Here is a 23,313-nt window from a genome sequence, read left to right on the forward strand (position 1 = left end):
TTCATGATTAGGGTCTGACTATAGCACCGCAAGGTTTCAGCATAATTACATTTGATTTATACTGTATTGTTTTCGGTAATTCAATATTCTATTTGCTTTTTTTGTTGCAGTTCTGCGGTGCTCTAATATTAAATATAAAATCCATTAAAACCCTCTATTTCTTTCAGCTCCATCTTTAGCTATCTGAGTGACATTCATTGAACTAAAAAAGTTTCCATTACAGAAGATTATTTGGCTATTGAGTTTGAGCCAGCTCTTTATTAGATCAGTCCTATTGTTCTGCTCTTTCCCCGTAGATCGGCATCTTCCTCTGCTTCAGGCATTTTTCCAGTCCCTTAAAAGATGCAGTGCGACCTTAGTTATTCTCTGTGGTGAGGCATTCCATGCTCTAGTAACCCCAGTGTGCAAAGAAACTTCTAACCTCTTTCCTTATTTTTCTAATAATGGTTTTAAATTGGTGATCCCTCAACACTGACTCCCCAATCGGAGAAAACAGCCTTTCCCAATTCACTCTGTCAAAACTCTTCATAATTTTAAAAACCTCTGCTAAATCTCCTTTCACTGGTGCTGTGGAAATAGTCCACCCATCTCACATCTTTCCTTATAACTAGAGTTTCTCATCCTTGGCTGAATGCCATCTATCACATAAATATCCTATCAATAATGAGGTGGCCAAAACTGCATGCAGTATTCTAACGGGCTTAACTGACGCTTAATGCGAAATTATCTTTTTTTTTACCGTACTTGTGCTCAATTTCCCTATTTATAAAACTTAAAATGCTGTTGACCTTTTTTCAATGCCTTTATCTACCTGCACTTACAGAGAATTATGCATTTAAATCTCCAGATCTCTTTGTTCGTCCATCCTCTCAATTTTTTTTCATTCACTGTATGCTCCACTTTCTTGCTTTCCATCCCAAATTATATTATAGAGTACCTCACACCTATCCGCATTCATACTGAGAGATTAAAAGTGGAGCCAACAATGACATTAGGAAAAGCAATTCACACCCTTCTCTATCTGAGTAATATTCATTTACCCTAAATCTTTGTTTCCAGTCCATTGACCAACTTTTATCCATACTGGTGTTTCCTCTTAAACCAAGTATTTCAATTTTCCTGGCAAACCTTTTGTGAGACACTTTATTGAACACCTTGGAGTACTTATGGCACCTTTTTTTTTTCGTCCAATGGACAGTAAATTTCAACAAAAATGTTGGACAATATTGACCCAACACTGATACTGAAAAAGTGTAAATGAAACATCTGTGACAAGGCAACAATATTGTGCAAAGTTAAAATTGATGCAGTGCTTTACTAATCATTGCTAGGCTACAAGATGACACATTTCAGTAAACAACACTGGTCAAATATTTTCTCTTTAAGTGTTCATGAATTCTATGGGAATGAATGTTTTGCACCTTAAGCACTGAGACAAAGACTCGAACAGTGGGTGTATTTTTATGGAACTGCAAATTCTGTCTGTCGGTGATAAATATTGACAGTATTAGGTTCTATTCAGAGTAACATTGGTAGACTGGGAAGAAAGAAAGACCAAGCAGTAACAGAAATGTAAACTTTTCAGTCCCCGCACCTCCCTTCATCTTTTTAAGAACTCCTCAAATCCCAAATATGGGAATAGGGCAGAAAAGTGGAATTGAGGTAGGAGTTCAGACATGATCTTGCCAAAGAATGGAACAGGCTCAAGGGGCCATTTGACTTCCTCTGCTATTTCTTATGTTCTTATAACTTAGTCTGTGGTTACCCCTTCTAATCTCTTGCCTCCTGGGCATACTTCACATTGAAAGACACTTGTCCAATCTTATCACCCTCTAAAGAGATACCAAATGCAAAGCTTTGTAATGGTTTTGTTTTATAGTCTAGAATTTAATATTTCACTTTGTTCACCAGTTTACTTATTTTTTTACTTTAAGATGTAGAATTTTCTAAAGCTTACTGGTGCTTTTCCAACCAGTTCATTATTTCCAGGAGCAAGGATTGACTGAGATACATTGCACCATACTTTTCAGTTAAACCTCTAAATACTGCCCTTCTTTCCCCATCACCAACAGTACACTTTGAGTCTGCCACCTAAATTCCTACACAGGAATTATATTTGCAGTCATGCGATCAATCACTACTGGTGGTAAGTGGAAATAGAGTGTTCTTGACTGAGAGTATCTTGGGCACTGTTCATAAACTGTTGTGTGATTTAAATGCCTGATCAGCAGCAAGATATTTGAAAATGTCCAATGGCATCTTAGTCGCTCTCCCCTTTTCTGAGATTCCTCAGCTGAGAGAGAGGATTGAGTGCCCCTCACAGGCTCACTTTAATTGGATACTGATGGGTGTATAGGATCAGCAGTGGATTCGCTAGGCATCTCTTTCGTCCCATTTGACTTTCTGGAAATGACCTAGTTACACTTACCACCAATTATTAACATGACTGAGTATGATTCCTGTGTAGAGTCTTAGATGGCAGACTCCATCCTACTGTTTCATGAGGCAATGTATTGGAGCATCATCATGTGTGGAATGGTAGCATAGGGACCATGTTATGGGACTAGTAATCCAGAAGCCTAGACTAATGATCTGGAGACATGAATTAAAACCTCACCATGACAACTGGGGAATTTAAATTCAGTTAAAGAAATAAGTCTGGAATAAAAAACTATTACCGGATTGTCGTAAAAACCCAATTAGTTCACTGGTGTTCTTTTTCAGAAGGAAATCTGCCATTCTTATCCAGTTTGACCAGTATGTGACCCCAGACTCACATCAATGTGGTTGACACCTGCCCTCTGCAATATCCTAGCAAGCCCACTCAGTTGTATTCCAGATGGTGGCTCAAGGGCATCTTCTCAAGGGCAGCTAGGGATGGGCAGCAAATGCTGCCTTTGCCAATACCGGCCACATTCTGTGAACATATTAAAATAAAATGCAGCCTTTATTGAGTTTGTTCTCTGGATAACTTGGCGATGGGAAAGATAGCAATCTGACTGAAGTTTCCCTAGTTTGAAATTTTTCTGTCTGGCTGTAAAAAGTGAGTACCAATGGTGGAATGAATTTACACTTATATAGTGTCCTTCAAGAACATCTCAAAGTGCTTTACAGCCAATTTAAGTACTTCTGAAGTGTAGTCACTGTTGTTATGTAGGAAACGCAGTAGATAGTGCACAGCAAGCTCCCACAAGCAGCAATCTGACAATGACCAGATAATCTGCTTTAGTGATATTGATTGAAGGATAAATGTTGGCCTGAACACTGGGGAAACGTCCCCTGCTCTTCACACAATACCCTGGAATCTTTTACTTCCACTTGGGAGGTCAGTTTAACATCTCATCTGAAAAATAGCAGCTCCATTAATGCAGCACTCTCAGTACTGCACTGGAGTGTCAGCCTAGATTTTATAAACGTATGAATTAGGAACAGGAATAGGCCATTCAGCCCTTCAAGCCTGCTCTGCCATTTGATAAGATCATAGCTGATCAGATTGTGGCCTCAATTTTACTTCCCTGTCTACCCCCTCATAACCTTTGACCCCATTGTCAACCAAGGATCTGTCTAACTTAGCCTTAAAAATATTCAACGACCCTGGCTCCACTGCGCTGTCTGGGGAATAGAATTCCACAGAATCATAATCCTCTCAGAGAAAAAAATTCTCCCCATTTCTGTTTTAAATTGGAGACCCCTTATTTTTAATTTGTGTCCCCTAGTCCTATTCTCTCCCATAGGGTAGACATCCTCTCAGAATTTACCCTGTCGAGTAACCTCAGCATCTTATATGTTTTGATAAGATCACCTTTTGTTCTTCTAAACTCCAATGCATGCAGACCCAACCTATCCGGCCTTTCCTCAAGTTTCTAAGGATGGGTCTTGAACCCACAACTTTCTGACTAAGTGGCACAGGTGGTACATCTGAGCCACAGCTGATGCTCTTAAAGGAATCACGAATAGCCACTTAATTGTACGGTTACACCATTAGACTGGAATGTTCCATGTTCAGTTTCTGGTCTGGGGCAATGGAAGGGAAAAATCAGCCATATTTTCATCTAGTGACACCTTCAGGCATATGTGAACGATGGGTGAACCCGTAATGTATTTTATGATCAAATAACTTGCTGACAATTTTCAATGTCTATTTGTTGAGAATGTTCAACACTTGAACTTTGGCAGGAGCATGAGTCTTCAGGATAGAAGCAAGAAGAATGAAATGATTATTCAAATAAAAAAATGCAGATTTAAAATTGAGTTTAACTGCATCCCATTGCTCAGGTACCGAGGGCCCCGGTGTAGGTGTGTCTGAGGAGCGAGTGAGTTCTGCAGAAGCAAGTGGAACGGCAGTGATTTACAATCGATATGCATCCCTCTCCATAGAGCAACAGAGGCAAAAGCTTCCTATCTTTAAGGTATGTTTATAATGTAATTACTTGCATTTACCATGGCAAACACCGATATTTAAGTTTACTGTTAGAAATAGCAGGAGATGGTGATGTAGTGGTAATGTCACTGGACTAGTGACCAGAGGCCCAGGCTAATGCCCTGGGGAAATGGGTTCAAACACCACCATGGCAGCTGGTGGGATTTAAATTCAATTAATAAATCTGGAATATAAAGCTAGTAATGGTGACTAATATCAATTGTTGTAAAAGCCCGTCTGGTTCCCTAATTTCCTTCAGGGAAGGAAATCTGCTGTCCTTACCTGGTCTGGCCTCCGTGTGACTCCAGACCTGCACCAATGTGGTTGACTCTTAACTGCCCTCTGAAATGGCCTAGCAAACCACTCAGTTCAAGGGTAATTAGAAATGGGCAACAAATGCTGGCCTTGCCGGTGGCGTCCACATCCCATGAAAGATTGAAAAAATTGTCACTATTTATGCTTGCTTTTATGATATTTCAATTATTTAGGGCCAGCTTTTAATTTTTATCTCAATAAAGGACAGATAGGGTTTTTTTACCTTTATTTTTCTGAGAGACAAGTAGTCTTTTTTAAATAAACACTGTCATATCATATTTTCTAAAAGGCACACTTACATAGTGCCTTTTTGTAAATACCCAAAGCTCTACGTAGCAAACTAAAAATTTTGACCTGTAATTGCTGCTGTTAAGGATGAAAGCAAATGCATCGAATGACTTGTACATAGCAGCAATAACTTGTAATTTATATAGCGCCTTTAATGTAATAAAATACCTCCAAGTTGCTTCGTAGGAGCAAACCACCAAAACAAAATTTGACACCAAACCACCTAAGGCGATACCAGGCAGATGACCAAGAGGCAGTGAGGAGTTCTGAGGAGGGCAGGAGTTCTGGAGCTTAGGATCCTGGCAGCTGAAAGCACAACCGCCAGTGGTGAAGTGATTGAAATTGGGTTGCCAGTGCTGATAATGCTGATGCTAATAATGATAATGATGACCTGGACATTGGAGGAATGCCCTGATCTTCAAATCATGCCACTGGATCTTCTACATTCAGCTGAACAGAAAGTTGGAGCCTTGACTTAACATTTGATCTAAAAGCCAACACCTCTGACCCTCTCAGTACTGCATTGAAATGTCAGCCTAGGTTAGATGCTCAAGTCCTGGATGGGGGCTCAAACCCACAATCTTTTTGAGTGCGACCACTGAGCCAAGCTGACACTTATAGAATGCAAAAACAGAAGTATTCAAAGGTTCACTAGTCTGTGACTGTTCAGAACCCACAAGAAACCTGCATTTAAAACTCCATTGACATTGTGGAATGTGAGTACTTAGGCCCTTTGCCATGGTAAGGAGATGCATGTACTGGTTAAAAACAAAAAAACTGCGGATGCTGGAAATCCAAAACAAAAACAGAATTACCTGGAAAAACTCAGCAGGTCTGGCAGCATCGGCGGAGAAGAAAAGAGTTGACGTTTCGAGTCCTCATGACCCTTCAACAGAACTTAGTGAATCTTAGGAATCACCCCTTTCCTAAGATTCACTCAGTTCTGTTGAAGGGTCATGAGGACTCGAAACGTCAACTCTTTTCTTCTCCGCCGATGCTGCCAGACCTGCTGAGTTTTTCCAGGTAATTCTGTTTTTGTTTTGCATGTACTGGTTGTCTGATGGGCTCTAGTGGCAGAATGTCAGCATTGCAGCACCAGAAAGATTGGATATGTGAATGCTTTTATAGTGCACATGAGACCATTATATTATACAGTTCCTTTCTTACCATCCAAGCTAGGGCAAATTCAGTGGCAACAACCATTTCGCTGTTACTGGAGTGCAGTGTTTTAATATCACAATTAATCTCCAAGCTGACCCAGTCCGGTCCAACACTGGCATCTACCCGGCAATGTGGAAAATTGCCCGGGTATGTGCATTCTGCAGAAAGCAGGACGAAACTAATCTGGCCAATTACTGCCCCATCAGTCTACTCTCAATCATCAGCAAAAGTGTCACGATAACGCTTATTCAGCATTACCTGTTCAGCAGTGTTCAGTTTGGGTTTCGCCAAGGTCACTTGACTCCATACATCATTATAGCCTTGCTCCAAACATGGACCAAAGAGTTGAAATGTAAAGATGAGATAAGAGTGACTGCCCTTGATAACAAGGCATAATTTGACCAAGTGAGGCATTAAGAAGCTCTAGCAAAATTGAAATCAATGGAAATCAAGGGGAAAACTCTGATTGGAGTCATAACTAGCACAAAGGAAGATAGTTGTGATTGTTGGAGGCCAATCATCTCAGTTCTGGGGCATTGCTACAGGAGTTACAGGAACATAGGGATTAGGATCAGGAGTAGGCCTGGCCTCAACTCCATTTTCCTGCCTGCTCCCAAAACTCTTGATTCCCTTGTTTATCAAAAATCTGTCTAACTCAGCCTTGAAAAAACTCAATGACACAGCCTCCACTGCTTTCTGGGAAAGAGAATTCCACAAACTAATGACTCTGTGAGAGAATAAAATTCTCGTCATCTCTGCCTTGAAAGGGAGACCTCTTATTCTTAAACTGTGTCCCTTAGTTCTAGTCTCCCTCACAAGTGGAAACATCCTCCTGGTATCCACCCTATCAAGTCCCCTCAGGATCTTATATATTTCAATAAGATCACCTCCCATTCTTCTAAACTCCAATGGGTATAGGTCCAACCAGTTCAACCTTTCTTCATAAGATAAGACATTCATCCCACGAATGAGTCAAGTAAACCTTCTCCTAACTGCTTCCAACGCAGTTATATCCTTTTTCAAATAAGGAGACCAAAACTATACACAGTATTCCAAATGTGGTCTCACCAAAGCCCTCTTCAGCTGCAGTAAAATTTCCCTAATTTTATACTCAATTTCCCTTGCAATAAATGCCAACATTTCATTGGCCTTCCTAATCACTTGCTGTACGTGCATGCTAACTTTTTGTGATTCATGTACCAGGACACCCAGATCCCTCTGTACCACTGAGTTTTGCAATCTCTCTCTATTTAAGTAGTATACTGTTTTTCTATTCTTCCTGCCAAAGTGGACCAATTCACATTTTCCCACATTGTACTCCCATCTGCCAAATTTTTGCCCATTCACTTAACTTCTCTATATCCCTTTGTAAGCTCTCTACCTCATCTTGACGGCTTAAATTCCTCAGGGTAGTGTCCTAAGCCCAACCATCTTCAGTTGCTTCATCAATGATCTTCCCTCCATTGTAAGGTCGGAAGTGGGGATGTTCGCTGATAATTGCACAAGGTTCAGTACCATTTGCGACTCCTCAGACACTGAAGCAAACCATGCCTGTGAGACCTGGACAACTTTCAGGCCTGAACTGATAAGTGACAAGTAAAATAGGAGCATACCTGAGCTATCTAGGGCAATTTATCCCCTCACTGAGGTGTCATGTCTAAATATTCTGATGAGACTGGGAACTTGTCATATGGAGAACATTAAGAGTGAAGTGTTTTTATTACATGGGCATCAAGCGTTTTGGTGATCAGATTCTGTGGTTTGGTCTATTTATAATTAAAAGTTATCATTATAGTTTGTATTGATTAGATAAGTTAATTTATATTATTAATGCTTGCAATTCTGGTTTCTTGCCCACAAATCTATCCATTTTTTTCATGAAAACTGTAAATTGTTGTATTTACTAAGATTCTCAGACTTCATAGCACAGTTTGTTAGTCCTGATGAGGGTAATGGAGCATTTTCAAAGCCATCTGTGGGTGGGTTGGCTCCCTGATTTAATCTAATAGTAATAATTTTCAGTGAAGTTTTGTTCCTTTTTTTAGCACAGAAATCACATCCTTTATTTGGTAGAAAACTATCAGACAGTGGTGATAGTTGGTGAAACCGGATGTGGAAAAAGCACTCAGATTCCTCAGGTTGGTATTAACGGGCTGCAACATTTCTGTGTCTCGCTGAATGCATCGTCATTAGTGCAAGTGATGGATTATCACGTGGGTTGCCTCAAAAAACTACATTTTTACTGCCTTTAGGATGTTTTATGTGAAATTTTGGTATCTTAGTAGCCAATCGCACAGTACACAAATCAATAAGAGCTCTCAAAAGGAAATTAATGCGCACTTGAAAAGGAAACAATTGCAATATTCTGGGGGGAAAGTGAGGTTGTTAGACTAATTGGATAGCTCTTTCAAAAAGCTAGTATACGCATGATGGCTCCCTTCTGTGCTTCATCATTCTAAAATGTAGAAATATGTGGGATTGTTCATGGCTTTCTGAACCAAACTGCTTGCCCTAACCTTTTCCAAAACATTCTGCTTTTTTTTGATGCCATATTACAAGACCGAAAGGAAAGCCATAGCAAAAATTGGAAGTGGGGTGATTTACTCTGCTTTTGGTGTTCGGTGGTATTGAGTTGCTGTAACTGAGTGAGTGAGTGTTTAAAGGTGTGGTGGATGTTGCTTGGAGAATTAGTTTCATTGAGGGAATGCTTCTTTTTTAATATGTCTCCCACAGTAGCCTGCCAAAAAATGTTAAGTGTAAATTAAGATAAATCATTAACAGGGCTGACTGCTTCTTTCCCATCCCTCCAACCATTTGTTGACAGTATCTATTGGAAGCTGGCTGGACAGCAGAGGGCCGAGTGATCGGTGTGACACAGCCCCGTAGGGTGGCCGCTGTTTCCGTAAGTAGCTGGCTTGTATTCTGTTTCAGTCAGATAAGCATGGAATGCGGTCTTTTACAACTGACGTCCAGGGAGGTTTGGGAAATCTTATGGGTTTGTTCAGTATTGTGATTATGGGCATGCCACTTCTCCAAACAAGTTTTAAGGCTTTATGGATAAAAACAAACAACTTGTAGCCTGCTCCCTCCCCTGATCATTTAGCAGGCAAGTGAGCTGTTGTTCACCATTTACATGAACAATTTGGACTTGGTCATTGGAAATACAATTTCAAAATTTGCGGATGACACCAAATTGGGAGGTCTAGTTAATACTGAGGGAGACTGAGATAGCAAGATGTTGTGATCTGGAAAGCGTTGTTTGAAAGGGTGGTGGAAGCAGATTCAATAATAACTTTGAAAGGGAATTGGATAAATGCTTGAAAGGAAAATTTGCAGGCCTTTTGGGTAAGTTGCAGGGGAATGAGATTAATTGGCTGACTCTTTCAAAGAATCAGTATAGGCATGATGGGGAAAATGGACTTCTTCTGTGTGGTATCATTCTATGATTGTGTAAATGCACCTGCTTGTTTGACCCAGGCAGAGAGGCTGTAACACTTCTTGTAATGGGAAAATGATCTGTGACTGAGTCAAAATCCTGGAACTCTCCTCCTAACAGCGCTCAGGACATACCTCCACCACATGGACTGCAGAGGTTCAAGAAGGTGGCTCACCACCACCACCTTCTCAAGGGCAATTAGTGATGGGCAATAAATGCTAGCCTTGCCATTGATGCTCATGTCCCAAGAACGAAAAGAGTTAATATGAAGAAAAGAAGTAATAGTACAACAGGCGCCTGGCTCACAAGACAGAATCCATTGATGTGAAATCTCAATCTTCTCAGTCTTTTTTTTCTAGCCTTGACTTCTTCATTATATCTTTATTGTTCAGTGTAATGCAGCAAGTTCAAACAGGATTCAATACCCCACCCCCCCGCCCGCCATGTAACCTTTCATAGATACTGAATAAATTGTATGCTTCACTGAGAACCTAAAGAGCAGCAGCAGTCTAACTGCTGGGTAGGTGAGAGAAGTTCTCTCCAATTTAATTGCTTAAAGAAAAGCTCTTGGCTATTTATATTTTATATATATATATACACAAACACACACAGTGGGATCACTAATCCAAACTGATCATTAATTTGAATGATGTTTGATCCTAACCAGTTCAGATTTACGGCATTAGACAGTAAATAAGAGGTCAGGGAAACCTACCCAATTTAAACATGACAGGATACCTAATAACAATTAAGTGGAACATAATTATGCATTACTTTGTCTGTTTCAAATTTAGATCATGAACGTTGAATTGACATTTTTGTTTCATAGACTATGAAAAGCGTTGGATGTGGTACCATCAAATCTTCCTGCCCTCGGTGCACTCAGTTCTTCCTGGCATTGCATGATTAGCAGTAATAAATCTGGATTCCAGACTTGCCTGCATACCTGTATCCTAACTCGCACCGTGTCTCACTCACCCATCGTCCTGTGCTTGATATTAAAATTCACATCCTTACGTTTAAATTCCTCCATGGCCTTGCCCTTCCCTATGTTTCTGTAATCTCCACCCTCCCTATAACCATGCAAGAGCTCTGTGTTCCTCTAATTCTGGCCAACTCCCGGTTCCTTCTTTTCTGATCAAGTGAGGAGGGACCAAAAGGCTCCCCTCTTTTCCCTCTCCTTGTTTGACTGCAACAGATTTTTTTGTTTGAAGAGGATATACTTGCCAATTCAGTGAATACTTAACTGTTTACGCACTGTGTTCATAAAATAACCAATTGGACAAGTTTACTTGAGCTTAACAAAGAAAGAGGCTAGCTTTATTATGCTTGAACTGATCTAAAGCACGCACACATACAGATTACAGAGTGGTAAGGATGCATTGGTCGAATTAGAGCCCATTAAAAGTAAATAAATATGTAACCTGTAGTTTGGTGACTTGGCTGATTTCAGGCTGAACTTGGTGGTCTTGCGACTTTCATTTGGTGGTCCCAATGCCTCGGATTTAAAAATGTAGACATCTGGAGATGGTAGTCCCGGGTTTAGTTCTTTTAAGATGTCTCTGCAGCAGGGGTGTCCCTGGATGGTCATGATCAGCAAATGAGGTACGGAGTTTGCGAGATGGGTTGGAGAGTGAGGGTGGTGGGGGGAACCCCGCTGGGTCTTCTCTCTCAGCATCTCAGCTACTTGTCCTCAGGTGCTTAAACTCACAAAAGCGTTGGCTTGTCATGTGACCTTCAATCTCTCCAACTGCCCAAACCCCTCAGATATTGAAGTAGTCTGTGTCCATAGGCAGTAAGAACTGGACAACATTCAAGGCTTGGACTGATTAGTGGCAAGCAACATTCGTGCCACACAAGTGCCAGGCAATGACCATCTCCAACAAGAGAGAATCCAACCATTGCCCCTTGATGTTCAATGGCATTACCAATGCTGATTCCCCCACGATCAACACCCTGGGGGTTACCATTGACCATAAACTGAGCTAGACTATCCATATAAATAGTGTGGCCTCAAAAGCAAGGCAGAGGCTGGGAACTGTGCAGCGAGTAACTCACCACCTGACTCCCCAAAGCCTGTCCATCATCTACAAGGCACAAGTCAGAAGTGTGGTGGAATACTTTCACTTGCCTGGACGAATGCAGCTCTAACAATACTCAAGAAGCTTGACACCATCCAGGACAAAGCAGCCTGCTTGATTGGAACCCCATCCACCACCATCAACATCTACTCCCATCAACGCACAGTGGCAGCAGTTTGTACAACCTACAAGATGCAGTGCAGCAACTCACCAAGACTTCTTCAACAGTAGCTTCCAAATCCGTGACCTCTACCACTTAGAACGATAAGGGCAGCAGATGCATGAGACCACCTTCAAGTTCCCCTCCAATCCACACACCTTCCTGACTTGGAGCTATATCACTTCCTGTCGCTTGAACAAAACCCTGGAAGTCCCTTGCTAACAGCACTGTGGGCGTACTTACACCACATGGACTGCAGCGGTTCAAGAAGGTGGCTTACCACCACTTTCTCAAGGGCAATTAGGTTGGGCAATAAAAATGCTGGCCTAGCCAGCGACACCCATGTCCCGTGAAAAGAATAAAAAAAAAGGTCATTGCTAGTGTATTCCAAGGTTAATTTGTTTAGATCATGTACGGGAAGCTCTTTTAGTCAGGATCCCATTGTTCAAGTGCTTAGGCTTAATGGTTCATCTCTAGCAGTTGAATACCTCAGATGATTGCCTTGATGCCCTGCTAATTGGACAGGAGATGTGGGCCCTTCAAATTTCCCTGAGGTCATTTTCTTTGGCGACTTTTGCAGAAAAGCGGTCTCCATTCCAATGGATTGGAATGTGAAATGTGCAGTAATGCAAATTGGGGAAGCCATCTTTGACTGCGAGCTCAAGTCACCTTTCGTTCTCGGTGTTTAAAAAGCCTCGGTTTATAAAAGTTCAATTCAGGTTTCCAACCGATGAAATAAAAATTATTTAACATAAAGCACTTTTTTCATGACACTTCATGTAAATGCAAGTTGTTGTTGGCCTGGATGACTATTTTGAATGACAGGCCTTGGTCCTGGAAAGGAATTTAGGAGAGTCACTGTGATAATATGGTGAGGCTAGAACTCAGAGAGTGATACCCCGCTAGCAGGTGATTCCTGAAACCAGATTGGTTCCTGTTAATCTTTTTCTCCCTGTATCAAAGGTGGCAGGACGAGTGGCAGAGGAACGTGGTGTGGTGTTGGGTCACGAAGTTGGATATTGTATCCGTTTTGACGACTGCACCGATTTCCAGGCAACGAGAATAAAGGTAAGGTAACAATTGTCAATGTGTGTCTCTAAAGTTAGCGCAGCTAGTAAGAGCACTGTCACACAGACTGTTCACAGGTATGGTCCCCAGACAGTGCCAAGCTAACTGCTGTCAGCTGAAGAGTCAGTCAGCCACTCTCCAGTCCCCAGACTCCAGTCCATCCGGTTTTCCTCTCAGAGCCTAATTGCTCTTTCCATGCTCTTCCCCAGAAAGCACTGCATTTTGAGATATTGAATTTTTTCAAGGCTCGTTTCCATAGATTTTCCATACACCACCCACTCAATGGTTATAGGGAACAGACAACAGTGTGTGTGTGTGTGTGCGTGCGTGCGTGTATATATTCAGTCATTCTATACTTTTAATAGCACCGACTACCTTCAATCTGGCCTCCTGTCAGACATAACACAAAACAATTACATGGGGGCATTTCCATTGTGGGTGATAGTATAAGATGTTGCACCAATTACCCTCTTTCTCCACATCTTATTTTTATAGATGGCTGATCCAATTTCTCATTTCGTCCAAAGTGTATTAAGTCTACTGCAGCAAGTATGAGAAATCTTAGACACTTGAGCCAAGTTCTAAGTGTTCTAATCTTAATTCAGGATTTAGAAATAGCATAGACAGAAAGCTCTTTCGAACCTCCTTTATGACTTATTACCTACATTTTCTCGTTGTTCAATTCAAACTTGGTGTTAACCTATAGATACTAACAATGCTATTTACAAGCTCCAATTACTTGTCAATTTGGATTTGTGCTGTTTATGTGACACTCATCCACCTTTAGTTGGGGATTTCATTGTGAATTAATGCAACTGTGCAGTGGCCTTTGGATCCTATTCTGCTGACAACTGCTGTTTTATTTTTAAATTGTCCCAAAACTGAACTCGTCCTTTAGATTACAGTTTATAGTCAGCACCATGTCCATGCCCTGCTTATCTGTTGAAACGTACCAGACCATCATTGACAATAAGTGACTGCCTCCCAAGACTCCTGAAAGATTGAAGGTCGTGACACTGTGGCCGTCTAATTTTGTAGGCAACCGCAACCATCAGGAAGTGCAGCCAGCCTTCCTTCATATGGTAGAGAGAGATGGCAGGTTGTTTAGCTGTGGAAAGCTAAGGTCAACCCTGTCCATACACTACCGGTAGTCAACTGATAGCAATAACTAATAGCTGCAATGGAGATTATGCCTGATATTTAATTGGCAGCTGCAGAGGGCACGCTTCCCATCCAAACACAGTTGCTGTGCCTGTATGAATAATATGGCCCATAAAACTTAACATACCACATACTACTCTGCTTAGTCGTCAATAATATTCATTCCCCACCCCGTCACATTTAATGTGTTTAATGTGCATTAAACCTGTATTTCACTATCCATTTCATATTTTTCCTCCTTAGTTTCCCATCAAAAAATTATTCGACCTGGTAAGAAAGCCATATTCTGCTACTTAATGGCACATTCTGCACGGCTTGTGGTACTGTAATTGATTAGTCCCTAATAATTGTTAAAAACTGGCACCTGATTACTACCTGATCACCTCAAGTTTTACTTTCCTCCCGGGGCTGGTTATAAACACTGAGGTAAACTTGAACTCTCCTCAACACGGGCAGTATCCAGCTGACAGTGAAAACTGCATGTATGAGTAGATACAATACATGGTAATCGGAGATTGGGACACTCTTAATTTGTGTGGGTCAGTAACAGACCACAATTTGTGTTTACCCAGGGAACCATGAAGGGAGCCATGCAAAAATATTTTGACTTACTAAATTACATTTTTAAAAACAAAATTGTTTTCAATCAGCTTTTTTATACTTGCTCCATGCACTTCCTTGGCTGAGGAAGTAAGCATCCCATTTCCCATTTGGACTTTCCCAGTCTTGCCTGCAGTGGACCACTGGGAGATATATTACCGTGGCATTGATTGATTAGGCATCTTCCTGATCAGATGGTCAGGCCAAAATCTTACCACAAGGCAATTTATTAGCACAACCAAAGACTTGAGTCGTGTCACACCAATGGTATGCCACTGTGCTACATCAGTGTTAGTGTCACATTTCTAAAAAGGTCCACACAAAAATCTGCATTGAACTGAAAACAGAAAACTCTGAAAATACCAGCAGGTTGAGCAGCATCTGCGAAACAGAGTTAACGTTTCAACTTAATGACCTTTTGATCAGAATTGGGAAAAGTTAGAAATGTAGTAGGTGAAACGGGGGAGGGTTGATAAAGAACACACGGGAAGATTGGTGATAGACTGAGGACTCGACATTATTTGACTAATGGGTTGGTGGGGCAGAGCCAAAGGGAGTAGTAATAGGACAAGTAGAGAAACAAAAGATGTGCCCAGAGGAAGTGTGAATGGCCGAATCATTAACAGCTGCTGTCTGAAAGCAAAAAGAGGAGTAAAACAAGATTATGACCAAAACGTGCAAAGAAAAGGAAATAAAATGGGGCACAGATTACAGACTGAAATTGTTGAAGTCAGTGCTGAGTCCAGAAGGCTGTAAAGTGCCTAGTCAAAAGATGAGTGTGCTGTTCCTCCAACTTATGTTGAGCTTTATTGGAACTCTGCAGTAGGCCGAGGACTTCTGAATTGAAACATTGATTAACCCTGTATTTTTGTGTCTTAGTTTCTTACAGATGGGATGCTTGTCCGGGAAATGATGGCTGACCCTCTATTGAAGAAATACAGGTAACCATTGAAAAAAAACAATTCAGCTTTTGGGCTGTTACTGCTACTCAACTCTTTTTTTAAGAACTGTATTAAATTTAACTGCATACAAAAAGAAGCAGCACCATGCAGCATGCTGCTTCTAAGCTGACATTGGCTAATACCTGACTCCATGTTAGTCATGAGTTTGTTTCACGTACGCTTTTATTCAGTACTTCTGGCTGAGAATTATGTTAAGCTAAGCACATTTTAGTCCAAAACACTCTATATCATCAAATGCTACAGAATGTTAAATCAAAAGAAGTGCATTTCAGATTTTGTTTATTCAACACCCCATTTTAATTCACTGGGTTGGTATTGAGCTAAATAGATTGTGAACCAGAAGAATAGAACATGAGACTGACTGAAATGTGTCTCGGTTCTCTTGTGTATATTGTGTTTTTGTTGCTGAGAACATGAATCATTTATAATTTTTATTGGCATTATTTCCTGGTAATTAACTTGTCACTTGATAAATATACAGTGGTTATGCTCCAGCTGTTCATTCTTAAGTGTGAACATTGACACATATCGATGGTATGCAGCTCATAGTCTTCAGAACTTTACAATAGATAAATAAAAGCAAAATACTGCGGATGCTGGAGATTTGAAATAAAAACAGAAAGTGCTGGAAAATCTCAGCAAGTCTGGCAGCATCTGTGGAGAGTGTTACAATCCCAGCTGATAATACTGGACAAGGCAGATCCCAGAGTGAAACCTGGCTTGATAGACCCTAACATTTTTGTTTAGAAGCTGTGGAGGAAAGATACTGAACAAAGTCACAGGAGTCTGCTAATGAACTTTCAACACAAAGAATAAAATATTTATTAAACAAGAAAAAGTGAACTGTATTACGCCAGACAAAGAGGTTTGAAAAAATCTCAATACAAACATAAGAATATGATTCAAATATTCACAATTCCTTCACCCCAGCAATATCTTTACAAACACATACAAATTCAGAAAGATAAAACAATTTACAATATCTAACTTATACTCTAATATTCAGGGTAAGTAGGAGGTACATGTGAATTAACAAGCAAACTGTGGCCACTCTCTAAAGTAAATGACAGATGTGACCAAAGCAGATTCCATGGATTTCTCAACAACCCACCCAGATATTTGTCACATTGTGAGCCAAGCAGTCTCACTGAAACTTATATCTTTGTCACGAAGATTTCCAATCTCCATGTTTGCAGATTTTGCCTTGGAATTCTCTCCAAATATCGCTCCCACTTGAATGGCTTCAACAAGGATCCACCACCAGCATTTCAATCTCACCTGAGATTCCTTTCCCCTGGATCTCTGAGTACACTCAAGCTCCACCTTCCAAGCACAATTTCAGATCTTTGGCTGTGCCAAGCAGAACTTCGCTGCTCCAAAAGGCCTGTAGTAAGGAGTCACCAATCTTTGGCTGCCTCCTCGGATCCTCAGGGCTTCCCTCAAGCTTGCTTCAGTTCAAGTATGCTCCTCGCAGCTCTCTCGAACTTGGAGCCTATTGCTCTACTCCTTTCTTTCAACTTGACTTCTGGGACCTCTTTCTGATCCCTGTCTCTGTCCCTGCCTGGGACTTTCTTCTGGGACCTCTCCTTGTCCCCCTCCTGTGTCCTGCTCCTTGGGACACCTTCCTCAGTAATGGCGCTTTGGTTCAGGTCACCTGACCTGCATTTTGCACTGTTTTTACTCCTGTGCAGGCGCGCAGAGCCAGTGCCTGGCCTGAAGTGGTGAAAGCCCTGAACTGCGCACGTGCGACTATTTCCCAGCCGGCGCAACGCACGAAAGGCCCGAGGCTGATCGAGAATTGGAGTTCCCGACCTCTGACTTCAGATTTAAGGTAAGTATTGCAATTTCATCACAAGAGAAACAGTCAATGCTTTGAGTCCAATATGACCCTTCGGAACAGATGATGTAGACCGGAACCTGAATAAAACTATCCCCCAGGCTCAAACTTTTAAAAAAGATTAAATGTGACAGTTTTATGGGGGGCAATGGGAGTGATTCCAAGGCAATCGCCTTATCTCTGGCTCAGATGATAGTTATAAACTGTTTGAGTTTCCTTCTTTTGGCCTATATGTGAATCTTACTAATGACTTCTTATTATGTCCCAAATGTACCATTAATTTCCATACAGTCTTCACAATAGTACCTTATTAAGAAATGTGCAGAGACACATAACATAAAAAGGAAGCTTATTAATTTTCTTTCTTTCACACTCCCTCTTAAGGTGTTGATGCCTTGCTGGAGGAGGTTGATTCTTCACTCAAATTACCATTGTTCATGTTGTGAGGCTTGATAGTGAGATAGGGAAGCTGCCTGAAGGTTGGGGGAAGATATCACACCAGAGCCCAAAGTTGCCTCCATTGTGATGTCCACATGCAGCAGGGTTGCCATATGTCTCTTTGGAATGGGAATCTTCTTTGATTTTTTTTCCTCCCCTGATCTAGGGATGTTGAGGCCAATTGTAGCCTCCTTGGTTTCACAGCTCCACACAAACCAGGGGTGCTCCTGGAATTTTCCTGGTCGATAGGGCTCGTTTACACTCTGAATTATGAAGGCAGCATGAGATAAGGACAGTTGGACCAGCCAAGTTCATTTATTCAGTAACCTAACTCTCCAGCTTTGAATCCATCTGGATTTTAAACATGTATACTACCCTGCTTGACAGGGTAGCATCCTTTGCATTTAGTGTTTAATGTAAATTTACTTTTCACAAGTTTATATTTATGACCTGTCGTGTTTTATATTCAGGCAGTGTATTTAAGGTTTGTCTTACCTACTCCTTTAAACATTTGTAGACATTCTCTGGGGATCTCTATTTTTGTCAAATTCTACTTTGTCCAATGTAACAAAATTGCAGAATTATTACTTCTGGACAGTTTGTAAGCAAAATATTGAGAAAGCAATGAAAACATTATGAGATCACAACATTCCTGTTTGTACCTATAACCTGTAACCTATAACCCAACATGAATCCAATTAAAATGCACAGGTTAATGCTGGTATTAAAATTATGCCAACCAATAAAATTAGGCTTATGATTCTTCATGAAGTACATTCCTGATTTAAACCGGACTGTTTGAGCAAGTAATGAACTTCTGTTCATCTGGGCCACTGATTTTGGTCACAGAATGACATTCTTAAATGTGAGGATGGAAAGAATGTGAATAAAATGCAAGTCACAGAACTTACGCTTGGCATTATAGGTGGGTAGGATATGACTCTCTGGTTCCTTCCTCCACAATGACACATCATGTACATTTCCCATCTTTAAGTCTTTTGGTTAAAGGGTTCCCAGAATGAAGACTCGGAAACTGAATTAATCCAACCCAACGTCGCCTTTTTATCCTAAGACCTATTTGAAGAGTTGAATGTGGGGCACAGTGAACAGGGAAGAGGAGTCATTTGCAAATTGGGAAAAAAGAGAAGGAAAAATCTGGGATGAGGGTTGGGAGTGAATTTCGATTAACTTAAGGACTTGAGCATAAAAGTCTAGGCTGACTTTCAAAAGCAGCACTAAAGGAGTGCTGCACTTCGGAGGTGGACTGAAAAGATCCAGTGACACTTTTTCGAAGAAGAGCAAGGGAGTTATCCCCAGTGTCTTGGCCAATATTTACCCCTCAATCAACATCACAAAAACAGATTAGCTAGTCATTATCTTATTGCTGTTTGTTTACTGTTTGCTTCTCTGCAACAAAGAGCGAGAGTCCAGAAAGCTGTGTTGCCTGCCTGATGCCAGGGTTCGGGACATCTGCTCAGGGTTGGAGAGGAACATGCAGTGGGAGGGGGAGGATCCAGTCAACGTGTTCCATGTAGGTACCAACGACAGGACAAGGAACGAGGTTCTGCATAGTCAGTATAAGAAGTTAGGTACCAAATTAAGAAGCAGAACCTCAAAGGTAATATCTCTGTATCATGTGCAAATTGGCATAGGACAAATAAGATTAGAGAGATGAATGCATGGGTCAAAGACTGGTGTGGGAGAAGTGTGTTCTGGTTCATGGGCACTGGCACCAGTACTAGGGATAGTTGGGACTGTACTGTTGGGATGGTCTACATCTGAACCTGTGTTCTTGCGAATCGAGTAACTAGGGAAGCAGAGAGGCCTTTAAACTAAACAAGGTGGGTGAAGGATCAAGCTTGGGTAAATGTGGCAGATCAAGGGTAAATTCAAGGCAAGAGATCATAATAGTAATATGGAAAGTGTGGACCCTAGAATACCAGGAAGGGATAGAGAGATAAAACCTAGGAATACACCAATAGTCAAGACCAGACGTTACAAAGATAACAAAAAGACAAAACTAATGGCTCTGTATCTGAATATGGAAACGTGGCTACAGGATGACGAGGATTGGGTCCTGAATATTGAGGGGTATATGATATTCAAGAAGAATAGGAAGCTAGGTAAAGGTGATGGGGTAACACTGTTGATCAAGGATGCATTGGTGCAATAGTTGGAGATGACCTTCGGTCAGAAGATCAGGATGTAGAATCAGTTTGGGTGGAGATGAAGAATAATAGGGGAAAGAAGTCACTAGTGGCAGTGGTCTACAGGCCCCCTAACAGTAACCACAATGTGGGACAAAGTATGCTAGAAGAAATATTGGTTGCTTATGATAAAGAGACAGGAATAATCATGGGTGATTTTAATCTACATATGAACTGAAAAAATCAGATTGGCTGTAGCAGTCTGGATGAGGAGTTCATACAATGCTTTCGAGAGAGGTATTTTTTGGAGCAGCACATTCTGGAACCAATCAGAGAGCAGATTGTGTTCGACTTGGTATTGTGTAATGTGACAGGATTAATTAATGACCTCAGAGTGAAGGCATCCCTAGAAAGCAGCAACCACAACATGGCTGAATTTTGCATCTAGTTTGAAAGGGAGAAGACTGGGTCAAAGACTCATATTTTAAACTTAAATAAGGACAATTATGTGGGCATGAAAGTTGAGCTAACTGAAATGAACTGGGACACTAGCCTAGGGGATAGATCAATAGAGAAGCAGTGGCAGATATTTGAGGGGATTTTTCAAAATACTCAATAAATATATTCCTACTTTAAAGAAAAATTCTAAAGGGAGGACCTACCATCCGTGGTTAACTAAAGAAGTTAAAGAAAGCATCAAACTTAAGGAAAAGGGCGCAGGGATGATTGGCAGGTCAGATGATTGGTCAGAGTATAAAGAACAGCAGAGAATGACTAAAATATCAATCAGGAGAAAGAAATTAGAGTATGAGAGGAAGCTAGTGAGAAATGTAAAAACAGGTCCCTGAAGGCAGCAGTTCAAGTAGACAAGGTTGTAAAGAAGGCATATGGAATGCTCTCCTTCATTGGCAGAGGTATAGAATATAAAAGTAAGGATATAATGTTGGAATTGTATAAAACACTGGTGAGGCCACAACTGGAGTATTGTGTGCAGTTCTGGTCACCACATTACAGGAAGGACGTAATAGCTCTGGAGAGAGTGCAGAGGAGGTTTACAAGAATGTTGCCAGTGTTAGAAAAGTGTAGCTACGAGGAGAGATTGGATAGGTTGGGGTTATTTTCCTTGGAACAAAGAAGGCTGAGAGGTGACTTGATTGAGGTGTACAAAATTATGAGGGGAATAGATAGAGTGGACAGGATAAAATTGTTTCTTGGTGGAGAATTCTAGAACCAGGGGACATAGATTCAAAACAAGTGGCAGAAGGTGTAGGGGGGACATGAGGAAGAACTTTTTTACGCAGAGGGTAGTGGGTGTCTGGAATTTGCTGCCCAAGTTGGTGGTAGAGGCAGAAACTCTAAACTCTTTTAAAAAGTACCTGGATCTGCACCTTAAGTGTTGTAAGCTACAGGGCTATGGGCCGGGTGCAGGAAGGTGGGATTAGAAAGGGCACCTGGGTGTCCTCGGGCTGGCATGGACAAGATGGCCTCCTTCTGTGCTGTAACTTTTCTATGGTTCTATGGATAGCAAGTGTTTCTACAGGTACTTAAAAAGGAAAAGAGTAATTAAAATGAGTGTTGGTCCCCTAGAGAATGACTGTGGGGAGTTAATAGTAGATAATAAGGAAATGGTAGAAGAAATGGACAAATATTTTGTTTCTGTCTTCACTGTAGAGGATACAAAAACATTCTAGTAATAGCTGTAAATCAGGAGATGGAAGGGAGAGGGGAACTTGGTGAAATTACAATCACTAGGGCAGTGGTACTGAGCAAACTGATGGAGCTGTGGGCTGACAAGTCTCTGGATCCTAATGGATTTCATCCTAGAGTCTTAAAAGAGGTGGCTAATGAGGTAGTAGATGCATTGCTATTAATTTTCCAAATTTGGCTAGATTCTGGAAAGGTTTCGTCAGACTGGGAGGTAGCAAAAAAACCTCTCTGTTCAAGAAGGAAAGGAGTCAGAAAATAGTAAACCATAGGCCAGTTAGCTTGATGTCTGTCATGGGGAAGGAGTTAGAATCAATCATTAAGGAGTTTATAGCCGGGCACTTAGAGAAACTCGAGGTAATCGGGAAGAGTCAGCGTGGTGTGTAAAAGGTGAAATCTTGTTTAACCAATTTATTGGAGTTCTTTGAAAGAGTAACATGCACTGTGGATAAAGGGAAGCCTGTAGGCGTGCTGTACTTGGATTCGCAGAAGACATTTGATAAGGTGCCACATCAAAGGTTATTGTGTAAAATAAAAGCTCATGGTATAGGGGATAACATATTAACATGGATAGAAGATTGGCTGGCTGACAGAAAACAGAGTATGCATAAATGGATCTTTTTCTGATTGGCAGGTTGTGATGAATGGAGTCCTGCAGGGGTCTGTGCTGGGGCCTTAACCTTTTACAATTTATATTAATGACTTACATGAGGGGAATGAAGGCATTAAATTTTTAGATGACACAAAGATAGGTAGGAAAATATGTTGTGAAGAGGACAAAAGGAAGTTGCAGACTGTTATAGATAGGTTGAGTGAGTGCGTAAAAATCTGGCAGATGGGGTATAATGTAGGAAACTGTGAAGTTGTTCATTTGGCAGGAAGAATAAAAAAGCATAGTATTGCTTAAACAGAGAATGGCTGCAGAATTCCGGGATGCAGAGGGATCTAGGTGTTCTAGTGTATCAGTCACAAAAAAGTTAGTATGCAGGTACAGCAAGTAATCAGGAAGTCTCATGCAATGCCGTCCTTTATTATGAGGGATTGAACATAAGAGTAAAGATGTTATGCTTCAGTTATACAGGGCATTGGTGAGGCCACATCTTGAATATTGTGTGCAGTTTTGGTCTTATTAATGAAGAGTGTAAATGAGTTGGAGGTGGTTCAGAGGAGATTTACTAGATTGGGGTTGAGAGGTTTACTAACTCTGAAGAAGAGTCATACGGACCCGAAATGTTAACTTTGCCTTTCGCTCCACAGATGTTGTTCGAACTGCTGAGTTTTTCTGGCGTTTTCTGTTTTTGTTTCAGATTTCCAGCATCCACAGTATTTTGCTTTAACTAGACTGATACCTGGAATGCGCAGGTTTTCTTTTGAGGAAAGGTTTGACAGACTGAGCTTGTTTCCACTGGAGTTTAGAAGAGTGAGGGATGACTTGATTGAAGTATGCAAGATCCTGAATAGTCTCAACAAGGTGGATGTGGAAAAGATGTTTCCTCTTGTGGGTGAGTCCAGAACTAGGGGGCACCATTTTAAAA

General features: G+C 41.1%; 1 protein-coding gene across 2 annotated transcripts in view; it reads left to right on the forward strand.

Annotated features, from left to right (window-relative positions):
- The window catches only part of LOC121287386 (probable ATP-dependent RNA helicase DHX35), a 61,113-nt gene that overhangs the window by 1,506 nt on the left and 36,294 nt on the right, over window positions 1–23,313 (forward strand). For both annotated transcript variants that reach the window (XM_041205217.1, XM_041205218.1), the window contains exons 2-6: window positions 4,276–4,409; window positions 8,230–8,322; window positions 9,009–9,086; window positions 12,825–12,929; window positions 15,570–15,631. In XM_041205217.1, coding sequence (XP_041061151.1) covers window positions 4,276–4,409; window positions 8,230–8,322; window positions 9,009–9,086; window positions 12,825–12,929; window positions 15,570–15,631 — 472 coding nt within the window. The remainder of the gene's footprint in view (window positions 1–4,275; window positions 4,410–8,229; window positions 8,323–9,008; window positions 9,087–12,824; window positions 12,930–15,569; window positions 15,632–23,313) is intronic.

This window comes from Carcharodon carcharias, chromosome 14 (genome assembly GCF_017639515.1).
Source record: "Carcharodon carcharias isolate sCarCar2 chromosome 14, sCarCar2.pri, whole genome shotgun sequence".
Taxonomy (NCBI): Eukaryota; Metazoa; Chordata; class Chondrichthyes; order Lamniformes; family Lamnidae; genus Carcharodon; species Carcharodon carcharias.